The 12,239-nt window shown below is 50.5% G+C and overlaps 1 protein-coding gene across 2 annotated transcripts in view; it reads left to right on the forward strand.

Moving 5' to 3' along the window:
* Slc13a3 (solute carrier family 13 member 3) overlaps positions 1-12,239 on the forward strand; it is a 77,279-nt gene that overhangs the window by 12,690 nt on the left and 52,350 nt on the right. Inside the window, exon 2 of one of the 2 annotated variants that reach the window (XM_076571149.1) lies at positions 5,850-5,888. The exons of the other annotated variant lie outside the window; for it this stretch is intronic. Within the exon in view, the coding sequence (XP_076427264.1) occupies positions 5,874-5,888 (15 nt within the window). The 5' untranslated portion in view covers positions 5,850-5,873. The remainder of the gene's footprint in view (positions 1-5,849; positions 5,889-12,239) is intronic. 2 annotated transcript variants of the gene reach the window in all.

Consider the following 12,239-nt stretch of genomic DNA (forward strand, 5'->3'; position numbering starts at 1 on the left):
CTGAACTGGGCTGCTAAGGGTAGAATCCATCTCCTGGCTGATGAGCTTGTGGAACAGTTGGGGACACTGAGGCACAGACAGGGGAGGAGCTGCTCAAGGTCATACAGTGAGTCAGCTTCTTTTCCCAGAGGGACAGAGTTGAGGGTTGAGTCAGGCTGCTGGGACTCCTGATCTGGGGCCATTCCTGACTGGTGCCGGCCTGCCTGCTGGCTTGTGAATGATTAGTGAGACCTGGGCAGTCAGAGTGTGAGCTGCCCCAGGAACACTTTTAATGAATGGCTCCAGAAGCTTGAACTTGTCAGGACATCTGCTAATGAGTCCAGGGGTCAGCACTGCGCTGGGTGGGGGCAGGGGCAGCATTCCCCTGAGCCAGCCCTCCAATCCCTCCTCACTCCCCTGGTGAGAGCCCAGCAGGGCTTAGCTGCTTCTAAGCCAGACAGGGGGAACCTGAGAAGCAGACTTACAGATTTCTGGTACTCCAGAGCAGCCTCCCACATACCTCACTTACAGGGAGGCAACACTTGCTCTTGACATCTGGAGCTGTGGTAAAGAGTCTGCACTTAGGACTGGAAAGACGCCTCCTGGCTTCGTCTCCGGGTGCCTGAGGTCTTCACAGGTCCCTTGTTTATTACTGGGAGCTGCTGACTAGGATGCTTCTCAGCTTGGTGGACCGGAAGTGTTTCTGTTTGGCCTTGTTTGTATTGTCAGGCCAGGGCCTGTCCCCAGACCAGTGGTCCATGTTCCAGTCACCCTTCCCTTTAGCGTCTGTGTCTAAATGGTACCACGGCCATCACCTTCAGCCTGCAGAAAAGACATCAAGTTCCCTGCAGATGTCAGAAGCAAAGTCTGAGGCCTGCCTCCTTTTGTTTGGTTTTGTTTGAGACAGGATTCTTACTATGTAGCCTAGGCTGGCCTCAAAATTTCAGTCTCCCTGCTTCAGCTTCCAGAGTATTAGGCCACCAGGTAGGACGAACCTAACATAAAAGGGAAGTAGTGTGCACAAAGTGACAGCCACCTACAGGAGGTGGCCCCACATTGGTTGTAGCGGTAACGCCCGCATTACCGATACCCGTTCACCATGTCCGAGCGAAGGGCTGCGGATTAAAAATAGAGACAAGAGACAGCAAGTCATTCGCCACGACTGAATGCCGAATGCCGTTTATTGAAAGAGGGAAGAAACCTTAAATACAGGCTTACAACACAAATGGAGGATTCCGGGAGGGCAGAAGTTCGCTACCAATGGTCTCCATTCTAGACCCAATGTTCTACATTCTTGCATCCAAGTTGTTTACACCAAATACAGGATGCACCTAAGTTGTTTACACCATAAGCAGGATGTAGGAACAAAGAACCTCCGGTAAGCTCTCCGGTGATCCTTAGGTGAGAAGGAGACCGGCAGGGAATCTGAATAGGGAGGACATCTGGTAAAGGTCAGCAAGCAAGGCGGAAGCCACTCACAGTCGGGGGCCAGGGCCCATGGCGCCCACAATTGGTGGCTGACTCTGTGCCATGCTTGGCTGCCGGTTGTAGAGGACCCTCAGAACAGCAGTGCTAGGACACTGAAATCCTTTTGAAAAGAGTTAAGTGATAGAGTCAGGATTCAAAGCCAGGCACCTTGGCACTGGACACCACCTCTTAAGTCACAGGTTCCTATGGGTTCAGGTTTTTACCTCCTTCTCAGTTCCCTATCTACTGCTGTCCCTGGGGGTCCTAAACCTGCTTTGTTGGGGACTACATGTCTTCCAGATGCCAGACCTATCTATGGTGGTCATAGGATGCCATTGTTCCCATACTACCTGAAAAGGAGGTGGCGTGGCCGAGGTCACACACCACAGTCTGAGCCCCTAAGCCTGACAGTTGCAGCCCTGCTCGGCTTCTTCCATGCTGAAGCCCCAGGTTCAGGCCCTCACAGCAGCTGTGCATTCCTGAAGTCTACATGAGCCTCAAGGAGGCAGCAGGTACCAACCACTATGGGCAGCTGGTCCCCTTCCTGATTCCCCGAGGGTTGCCTGGCTCTCCACCACCATCCTGGCTGGCTGCTGCCCCCCCCCCCCCCCCCGACAAAGGTCCCAGGAAAGCCCGTGAAAGGGAGAGGGCTGTTAGTGTGGATTTGGTGTCTGGTGGGCCCCTGCCCAGGGCCATTTCCTTCTCTTCTCCTCATGGGCAGAGGGGCCACCCTGGAGCAATGGGGAAAAGTCACCTGGGCTCCCTGGAAATCATTCCCCAGCTCAAAAATTAACTTTCTGACAGGGCATTTTCTCCCCCTCCCCCTGCATGCTCTGTGTAGAGACTTTAATCCCTGTGGCGAGGTTTGACCTAAGCACTGCATCTGGGTCTTCTTTGGCGGAGGGGTTACAGTGCTTCCTGTGAGAAGGCCACGCTCTAGCCAGGGTGTCGGGGTAGCCTTGGCATGACTTTGGCTGAATCCAGGATGGTAACCAGTTGCCAACTCTGCCCTTGTTCCTAACCAGGTTAGGTCAAGAGTGAGCCCAGGGCACCCCACAGAGTAGGTCGGGAAGGGGCTCCTAGTCAAGGGAAGGTACAAATTCTGTGCTCCAGGACACAGTGGTGCATGCCTAGAATCCCAGCACTCAGGAAGTAGAAGAAGGGGGATTCAAAGCCAACAATGGCTACATAGTATGTTTGGGGCCAGCCTGGGCTACACAAGACCCTTGACTCAAAAACTCAACTGATCTACCAGCTGAGAACCAGAGCAAAGGTCTGTCCCAGGCTTAGGTCAGGATAAGAGTGGAGGCCCTGACTGAGAAGGGGCAGCTCTGACAGGCATGCTCCATGCCGAGTGAGCCCCTCCTCAGCTCCTGGTCACTCAGGCTCACTTCAAAGGCCTCTCTCTAGAGAGTTTATCCTCACTCATGTAACGTGGGCTCTGGGTGGTGGGATCCTCTCAGGCTAAACCTCTGCTCACTAGCTGGAGTTGACCGCTGGGCTACGGTCCATAATCTCTCCTCCCTCCAGCCCCGAGCTCCACAAAGACAGGGCTTCGCTCATCCCCATGCTCAGGTCACCAGATACCGGCTACAGGGAGGAAGAAATGGTACAAAGCAGGCCATTGGGGCTCGAAGGCAGGCACAGCAGGGTAAGCCGGGGTGGGGGGGAGGCACAGCCCCTGCATAGATCAGACTTGCTTTCCTGACAGTACTGTAGGTGAAGAAAGAACGTTCTTTACAGGGGGAAATGCCCCACCAGAGGGTAGCTTAGAACCGGGGCTGGACTTCAGTGTCTCAAGGGCCACAGGGAGGGGTGGGGTGGTAAAGTGGGGTGCGGGCTCCTAGGACAGAAAGGGCTGCTCTCAGCTCTGTGCTGTTCAGTGTGGATGTGGGCTCCACTGTGCCGGAGTGCACCTGGATTCCCAAGAGATGCTTCAAACTGCTCTTCTGTGGAATTTCATAGTATTAAAAAATTTGCTCATCAAAAGACCCTGTGGACTAGAAAACAAACAAGAGAGGACCTGCCTCTTCCAGATTTTTAGTTAGTTAGTTAGTTAGTTAGTTAGTTTGTTTGTTTGTTTGTTTGAGATAGTGTCTCATTATGTAGCTCAGGCTGGCCCTCTGTCTTCCTGCTTCAGCCATCCTGAGTGCTGGGATAACAGGCATGCATCACTATGCCCAGTCTGGAATGGTTTAAATGGGTGGTCAGAGATACCTCTGGTAATGATTGAACATGCTGAGGGAGTGATCACACCTTCGATACTGAAGGTAATATCAATACACAGATGGACTGTAAGGGATCCCAGGACCCTGTGCTAAAAAGGCCTGCTCTGTCTTAAAATCCCCAACTTACAGATGTAAAAGCTGAGGCCTGGAAAGGCTGGGGAAAATTTCAGGACCATGGAGAGTACCCACAATCATCCTAGCCACCAAAGGACTAGTAGGCTGAGGCAGAGAACCCATGGGGTCACAGTTTCACTGCACCTCACAGCAGATGGATTGCACTTGTCTCTTGGCCCCTTGTTTCCTGAGCCCAGGCCAGCTGCATGGCCAAACCACCATCTGCCAGCCACATCTGGGAGTGCTGGCTTCCCTTCACCCCTCAAGGCAGGTTGTGGTAGCAGCTGTAGGTCACATGGTCCCTAGGACGGTTCCTTTGACTTTGCTTAGAGGTCATTGAGGAGGCACCCGATCTTCCCAGCTTCCTTCCTGAGTCACTCTGGTAACTCTTTTGCCTTCTTGCACTGGTTCTGCCCAGAGGTTCTGCCTCTGGAGGGGGAGTTTGCTGAAGAACCAGAGGACTCAGAAACCAAACAAAACAAAACACTGATGGCGGAGGACCCAGAGAATGAGGCCTGGAGATCTGAGAGACCAGGTGCCACAACAAGAAAGATGTCCCAGGCCAGAGCTAGGAAGAAGTTGATACAGATGACTGGGAAGCAGTCAAAGTGGGAAGCGGTCTCTAGCACAGGAAGAAAAGAGGCTTCTACTGCATCCCATCCAAATATCATAGTCCCATGTCACAAGCTTAAATTAAAGAAGTGAAATTCCAGTTTCTCGGTGGCACTCGCCACATTTCAAGCACTTGCTGGTCTCACCCGGAAGACACTAAACGTTGCAGTGAGTACAGTTACTGTCCAGGGTCTGGAGGCCTGGGACAGGGATGGGGTGCTGCAGAATCCCCTGGATGAGCCACCAAATACCCTGTGCCTCAGTTTGTTCCTCTGCAAATTGAGATGTCTGCATCCCATGGGAGCCTGTGGGGATAAAAGCCTGAAAATGGGGTCTTTAGAGGTGGATCAGAGGTTAAGATCACTGGCTGCTCTTCCAGAGGACTGGGGTTCAAGTCCCAGCACCCACATGGCAGCTCACAACTGTCTGTAACTCCAGTTTCAGGGGATCTGACACCCTCACACAGACATACATGTGGCAAAACACAAATGCATATAAAAATATTATTTTTTAAGTGCTTGAAAATGCATTTTGAAATGTGTAGTTGATGGAGAATTATCTTAGAGATAAACTCATAGAAAAACCTTACTTATTCATTGCTTTATTCCAAATCTCCACAGCTAATGTGTGTGTGTGTGTGTGTGTGTGTGTGTGTGTGTGTGTGTGTGTGTGTGTGTAGATACATGGTATATGTACTTGTTAGTGCGGAGTGTGTACATGAGCATTTATTTGAGATGGGTTCTAACTATGTGGTCCAGGCTGGACTTGAACTCACTGTGATTCTCCTGCCTCTGCCTCTCAGGTGCTCGGATTGCAGGTTTGCACCATCCATCATGCCTGGCTCTCACTTCATGGGGTCCTCTTGCCTTTGGTTTCTTTTGAATCCTCCCCTTATTCTCTGTCTCTAACAGGCTGGCTTTATGTTGCCACTTCCTGCTGATCCCTGGTTTTCACCACCCTCTATTGAATGTTTATTTTTAGTCCCATTTATCAATGTATTTTCATGGTGTCTTTATTTCTTTTTGAGACAGGGTCCCACCAGGCTGGCCCGGAGCTTGCAGCATAGCCCAGACTGACTTTACTCTAATTCTCCTGCCTCAGCCTGCCCAGCACCGGGATGACAAGCCTGTGGCACCCTGTCTGGGCCTCCTGTTTCTTATTTAGAGACTGGTTTTCGGGAGACCATCGCTTCTGCTTTGACCTTTCACAGAGGAGCATTTGCCCCATGGCGCCTGCTCTGGGGCATCCATCTTCCCATGTTTGGTTCCTTTCCCACACTGTCCTCCGTCTCCTTATTTCTCACAGCAGCCTTGTTCAGGTGCCTCACTGGCTGCTCACCACAGACTTGGGGCCATTCTTTTAGAACCAAGTCTTGGAGGGAAGTGTGGGGCCAGGGGCCATCTCAGGACCCTTTCTCATCAGCACTGTCCCTGGATTCCTCTCCTCTAGGCAGGCTGGAGCCCAGTGTGAAGAATGCCACATGCTCAGGTGAGGTTCTGGCTTTTTTGTTTTCTAGAATGCACACACCGGGCAGGGCATGATAACATACTCCTGACATTTCAGTATTCAAAAGACTGAGGCAACATGGGACTCCTAGTTAAAGGTCAGCCTAGGATATGTAGTGGTTTTGAGCCCTGTTTTTTACCCTGAAGCCTCAAAACAATTAAAATCGGTGACTATCAGAACATTGAGTGTAGGAGACCAGCTCTGACCTGTTGAAGGGTTCTTGGTGGAAGAGTGAGGAATGAGACAGTATTAGATAGAAATATGGTCGGAGATGATGAGAAAGAAGACACAGGATAGCTTCGGAAGGGCCCTGGGTCAATACCCAGCCATCTCGACTTGTCATGACGGGCTTCTCATATATCAGTAAGGAGAGGAGCAAAATACCTCCCCCTTTGAAGGTCGAGGTATAAAGTATCAACAAGTGTAGACCCTTCAAATCACCTGGCAAACATGCCCCTGGCCAAATCATCCTATTCTGCAGCCCTGCTGGGTAAATGAGGCTCAGATTTTCTGACCTCGAGTGAGGTCTCACTAGGGAGCCTCTGTGGGCTCCCACAATGGAGCCATCAGTCCCAATGCGGATATGACCATCACTGCTTACAGCTGCCACTCAGACAACCTGTTTCTTGTCAAGGGTCCTGGAGTCTCTACAGCCAGCTAACATGGACTCTGTACTGTCACATATCTCAGGACGCTCCCTCCCCAGGTGCCTGAGTGATAGAGAAGGTATTGTTCCCAGAGACTGCACTGCTCTGAGGATGTATCTGCCGATTGCAAGGTTCCGCCTGATGCTAAATTCTAATCCCACTTCGCTGCCAGCTCTTCTTCATGCCTGGGGGAGGGGGGCTTTGCTCTTTTCTTTCATCATCAAAGGTGGCGTTTTATTCTACTCTGTCCCTCTTTGCGGCTGATCCCTGATTGCTCCAGCAAGGTGACCACAGTAGAAAAGGCTTTACATTGTTGGCTTATGTCCGTGTGCTAATTCTGCTATCTATAAGTGTTCAAGAGCTTTGCTCTGAATCAGCTCTGTCTTCCAGGCCCAGCTGGGTCAGGAAGAGATAAGGGACAGTGGCTCTTATCAATTCCCTGGCAGATACGAACCCATTTGCACTTAGGATACTCAGCAGGAGAAGGGATGATATTTGGGGTCACCCGCGCTGCTCCAGTTGCTAACCAGGAAAATAGTGACACCTGGCCTTGAGCTGCCCAAGCCCTGCTTCGTTCCAGCTTCCTGCCAGGATCTCTGCCTGGATGGAGTCTCTGTAGGAGAGAAGAGTTGGGAAATCAAGACTCCTGGCCAGACGCAGCAGCCCAGTAGCTGCAACAAGATGTGGTCTTGGCTTTCTGGGCATGACTGAAATTGGTGACTTCGTCCTCTGAAAAGAGGGGGAGGTAATAGTGGCCCCAGAGAAGTTTCTGGGGTGTAGCTTGAGTTTTCCGCCTTGCCCACAGTCAGGACAAATCTCTGTCACCCACCAGTCCCACAGCCGCTCAGACCCAACCAAATAAACACAGACACTTATATTGCTTGCAAACTGCATGGCCGTGGCAGGCCTCTTGCCAACTGTCCTTATCTTGCTAACTGTGCTTTTATCTTAAATTGATCCATTTCCATACATCTATACCTTGCCATGTGGCTGGTGGCTTACTGGCGTCTTCACATGCTGCTGGTCATGGCGGCGGCTGCAGCCTCTCTGGTCATTGCGGCGGCTGCAGCGTCTCCTTCTGCCTTTGTCCTTTTATATCTCCTCTCTGTTAGTCCCACCTATCTTTCCTGCCTAGCCACGGCCGATCAGGTTTTATTTATTAACCAATCAGAGCAACTTGACATACAGACCATCCCCCAGCACAGCCAAGTGCAGACCATCTCAAACACCTGCACTCAGGCCCATGGTCCTAATCATCCTCTATACGGACCTGCTGGGTAATGCCACAAAGAACCTGAGAATGGGCTCCCACAGGACCTACAGAACATCCCACAGCACTGGGGCATTAATTGAGTCTGTGTGTTAGAAGCCTGGGACTTAGGAAATATTCAGGAAATGTCGCTGGTTGTCATCACTACTGTCATGACACATTGACCTCCTGACATGAATCAGGTTAGGGAAGGGAATAGGACTCAGCCACTCAGATGGACATTCCCAGGTAATTTTGTGCACCCTGCTCTCGATTATTCGATTCTACTTCCTTTTCTTGTAACGCCCTTGCCAAGGCAGCACCAGGTTATACTGAGCCCATGGACGGAAACAGGAAGTGCCCCTCTTTGGTCTCAAAGAATTGTGTGCAAGACACAAACCCTGCCAATACCATTTCTGTTCAGCATTCATGGCTGAAACCGGCAGGGCAGGGGGAGGGGGAGAAGGCTAGGGGATGGCTTTAATGTCTGATTTGATTTCCCAAGGAGACGTTGGAGTTACATTTTCAAGATGTTTGTTTCTCTTAAGTAGTGGGCAGGATGTTGTTCAGTTTCTCTTCATCGTTTCTTTGACACTCTCATCCTATGGCACCTCCTCTTGGTTTCTGTCTGATGAGTCTCAACCCGAATGTCAACTAGCCAGGAAGCCACATTGTTGCCTGAAAGCTTTAGGTGGGGTGTTGTATGTGAGCTCCCCCAACACTCCCTGCCCCCCAACTTCTGATGTGTCAGGGGCTCCTGCTCGCAAGAGTCCTCTACTGCCCCACAGGTCACATCTGGGATCGGAGCGAACAGTGAGAAACAAATACTCCAAGGCTTGAGGACAGCAGAGGGCCTGACCTTCGGACTCTGTGGCAGTGTGCATCTTCTGAGACGGAGCTGGGAGCTCCTGAAAGGTCGTCCCGATTTCCCTGTTTGGCTTGGAGCTGATGATTCCTCTGGAATCTCCTATAAGACTCAGGGCTACTCAGGCCACTAAGTGGGATGCTTTGTCTGCAGCTAGGAGCCTGCCGCCATTGCCTCTGCAGCCACATGCCCCACTGCAGCTGTGGAGGGCAGATGTTCACTTGCCTACCTCTGTATCCTGAAGCTCCAGCTAGGGCCTAGCCAAAAGTACCCACCCACACCTCCATCTACCTACCTATCCATCCACTCATCCATTCATCAATACATCTATTCTATCCATATATCTATCCAATACATCTATCTATCTATCTATCTATCTATCTATCTATCTATCTATCTATCTATCTATCTATCCATTCATCTCTCCACCTGCTCATTCATACATTTATTTACCCATTCTCCCCTAAAGGTACCAAGACTAATTATGTAGGGGACTGTGTTAGGTTCTGGAACACAGAAAAGAATGAGACACAACAAACAGGAACCCTCTTCTCATGGGATCTTGATCCTAACTGGGGAGACAGCATAAAGCACTCTTGTTGAATGCTGGAATCTCCCCAGGTTACATATAGTTAGGCCGGTTTCCTAAGTATTCCCATGGAGTACAAGATGGGCAGATTTAAGGAGTGTTTTAATCTTTGGATGAATGCATCTTGAGAAACTGCATTAAACAAATGCAAATATGGTTCTGTAACTTGTCAGCTTTCAATGCATCTGCCATGGAGTTTTAGTGGATGCCAAAGGGAACAGTAGTTTGAAACTTCTCTAGCCTTAGAACCCTCCTTGGGAATATCTTACATGGCCTGAGATGCTGTGCCTAGGCTTCTGATATGGAGATTACAGGAGGCCTGATCAGCCCCTAGCAAATCCTCCTTTACAGTGGTTCTGCCCACGTGGAATGCACCACGCACTTTCTGAGTGAGGCGTGAAGCTCCTTTCTTTCTGAACCAAGAACAGTGACTGGGGCGGCCAATGGCTCAGCTGGTGAATTGCTTACCTTGCAACCATGAGGACCTGAGTTCAGTCTCCAGAATGCACACAGAGAGCTGGGCATTGCGGCCTCTGCTCATAATCCCAGGACTGGGGAGGCGACAGAGGAAGGCCCCAGAGTGCACTGGCCAACCAGTCTAGCCTAATGGATGAGCTCCAGCCAATGAGAGACCCTGTCTCAAAAGAAGTAGATCACATTACTGATGAATCCTGAGGTTAGCCTCTAGCCTCTACACACACATCAGTAAGCACATGTACACACACACATCCACATACATGCATTTTAAAGAAAACACATATTTCCCACCAAATGTGGTGACTCAGGCCTGTAATCCCAGATACTTGGGAAGCTGAGACAGAAGGAGTCGAAGTTAAAGGCCAGCCTGGGCTCTGACATGTGTTCAAGGCCAACACGGACAACTAATGAAATCCCATCTTAAAATCTACAGAGGTAAGAAGAGGGCTGGAGACACAGCTCAGAGTCCGAAGGTTTTCCAACACAGGCAAGGCCCTAGGTTCAGTCCCTGGTACTTCACAAAATCAAAAGCCAAGTCACAACAGAACAACCCATGTTCCCATCTGCCTGCCTCAGAACATTACAGATGGGTGCTGGGTAAACAATGCTAGCCCTTGTCAGCTACGTTTGGCTTAGACAGGCTCTGGGTCCAGCTGGAGAACACGACTCCTTTTTCATTCACGCACAAAAGAAGCTTCCAGCACAGGCAGAAGGCATCCCTCTCCTTCCCCATGCCAAATACCTCTCAACTCCCAGTTCAGAAAGCTGCTGCTGTCTCCTGGAAGGCTGCATTCTTTAAATAGTTCTTCAAAGGACTTGGAGACGGGATATGAAATTGAGGTGGGACAGTGACCCAAGATGAAGAGCTTAGGGAGAGGATGATGGCATCTCACTAGGAAGCTTGGGTGATGGCATTCAATATGCCTCCGTCATCTTGCTTGAAAGGCCGCCAAACTTCCTAGTGGGAAATGGTCCCAGAATGCTGTTCCCCTGGAAGTCTTGGCCAAGTGGGCTTCTAAAACCAGAAGAAGCTCAATGTATCTTGGCTATGAACTGAGCAGGAGGATGTCTCAGTCCATTTGAGCTTTTGTAACAAAATGCCTTAGCTTGGGTAGTTTATAAACAATACAGGTTTATTGCTCATAGTCCTGAAGGCTGGAAACCTCCATGATTCTGGTTAGTAGCCCTGCAAATGTCCAAGATGGAGATGCTGGCTAATTGGGTGCCTAGTAAAAGCAGCACTCAGCCTCAGAGAGGTGCCCTGCTTTGGAGTCCTCCCGGAACCGAAGAAAGAACCTGAGGTGTAGCTAGAGTTTTCTTGCCTTGCCCACAGTCAGGACAAATCTTTGTCACCCGCCAGTCCCACAGCCGCTCAGACCCAACCAAGTAAACACAGAGACTTATATTGCTTACAAACTGTATGGCCGTGGCAGGTTTCTTGCTAACTGTTCTTATAGCTTAAATTAATCCATTTCCATAAATCTATACCTTGCCACGTGGCTGGTGGCTTACCGGCATCTTTACATGCTGCTGGTCATGGCGGCGGCTGCAGTGTCTCTCCGCCTCAGCCTTCCGCTTCCCAGAATTCTCCTCTCTCCTTGTCCCACCTACTTCCTGCCTGGCCACTGGCCAACCAGTGTTTTATTTATTGACCAATCAGAGCAATTTGACATACAGACCGTCCCACAGCACTGAGGCCTCTCACAAGGGTACTGGTCCCATTTCTAAGGGTCCCACTTCTTATCACCATAGTAGAGACTGGGCGTTAACAGAGGAAGGAGAGGGGTACCAGAGTTCAGATGCTAGTGTCTGCCTTTTTCACACTCAGCTCCCACTCTCTCTATTCCCATTGCTCATCAGACCCAACCTTACCTCCCTGGGGGTGACTGCCATGCCTAGATGTTCTCTCCTAGAGAAGTGGATCTGGGGGTAGCAAGGCACCATTTCCAAGCAGCATGTTGGAGGGTCTGTGACTATCTAGCAGTCTGAATGTCTTGCATCGGACCCAAGATAAAAGTGAAGGACCTTATACGTGTGTCTTTTCCCAAGTGCAAAGATGTAAGATGGTTCTAGGGGACCCAAGAGTCATTGACATTACACCCAGACATCCCAGGACCCACCTTTCCCAAACCTGAGACTCACATCAGGTGGCGCACAGAGCAGGGTAAATGGCACGGAACAGCCCAATGAGTGTAGGCTCTTTCATTCCATATCAAGAGTGTGCTTGCACTGGGCACTTCTGAGGGTCCTGTAGGGATGGCAGTTGCCATCACTGCTGGCCAATCCCACTCAACACCAGTGGCATCTGCCTGCCTCCATGGCGAGCTTCTCTGGCTGGAGGGGCATGCTCAGTCTGCCCCTTGGGGAGTCCATGCTCCTAGAAGCAGTCCTCAATCAGGGATGACAGGCAAGCAGCTGTAAAATACCCCACTGTCCTATATCCCAGAGAACAGCTCAAGACATGTTCTATTGTGTAGAACCGGCAAGGAGAGCCCTCAGTGCAGTC

The sequence above is a fragment of the Peromyscus maniculatus genome, chromosome 4 (genome assembly GCF_049852395.1).
Source record: "Peromyscus maniculatus bairdii isolate BWxNUB_F1_BW_parent chromosome 4, HU_Pman_BW_mat_3.1, whole genome shotgun sequence".
NCBI lineage: Eukaryota > Metazoa > Chordata > Mammalia > Rodentia > Cricetidae > Peromyscus > Peromyscus maniculatus.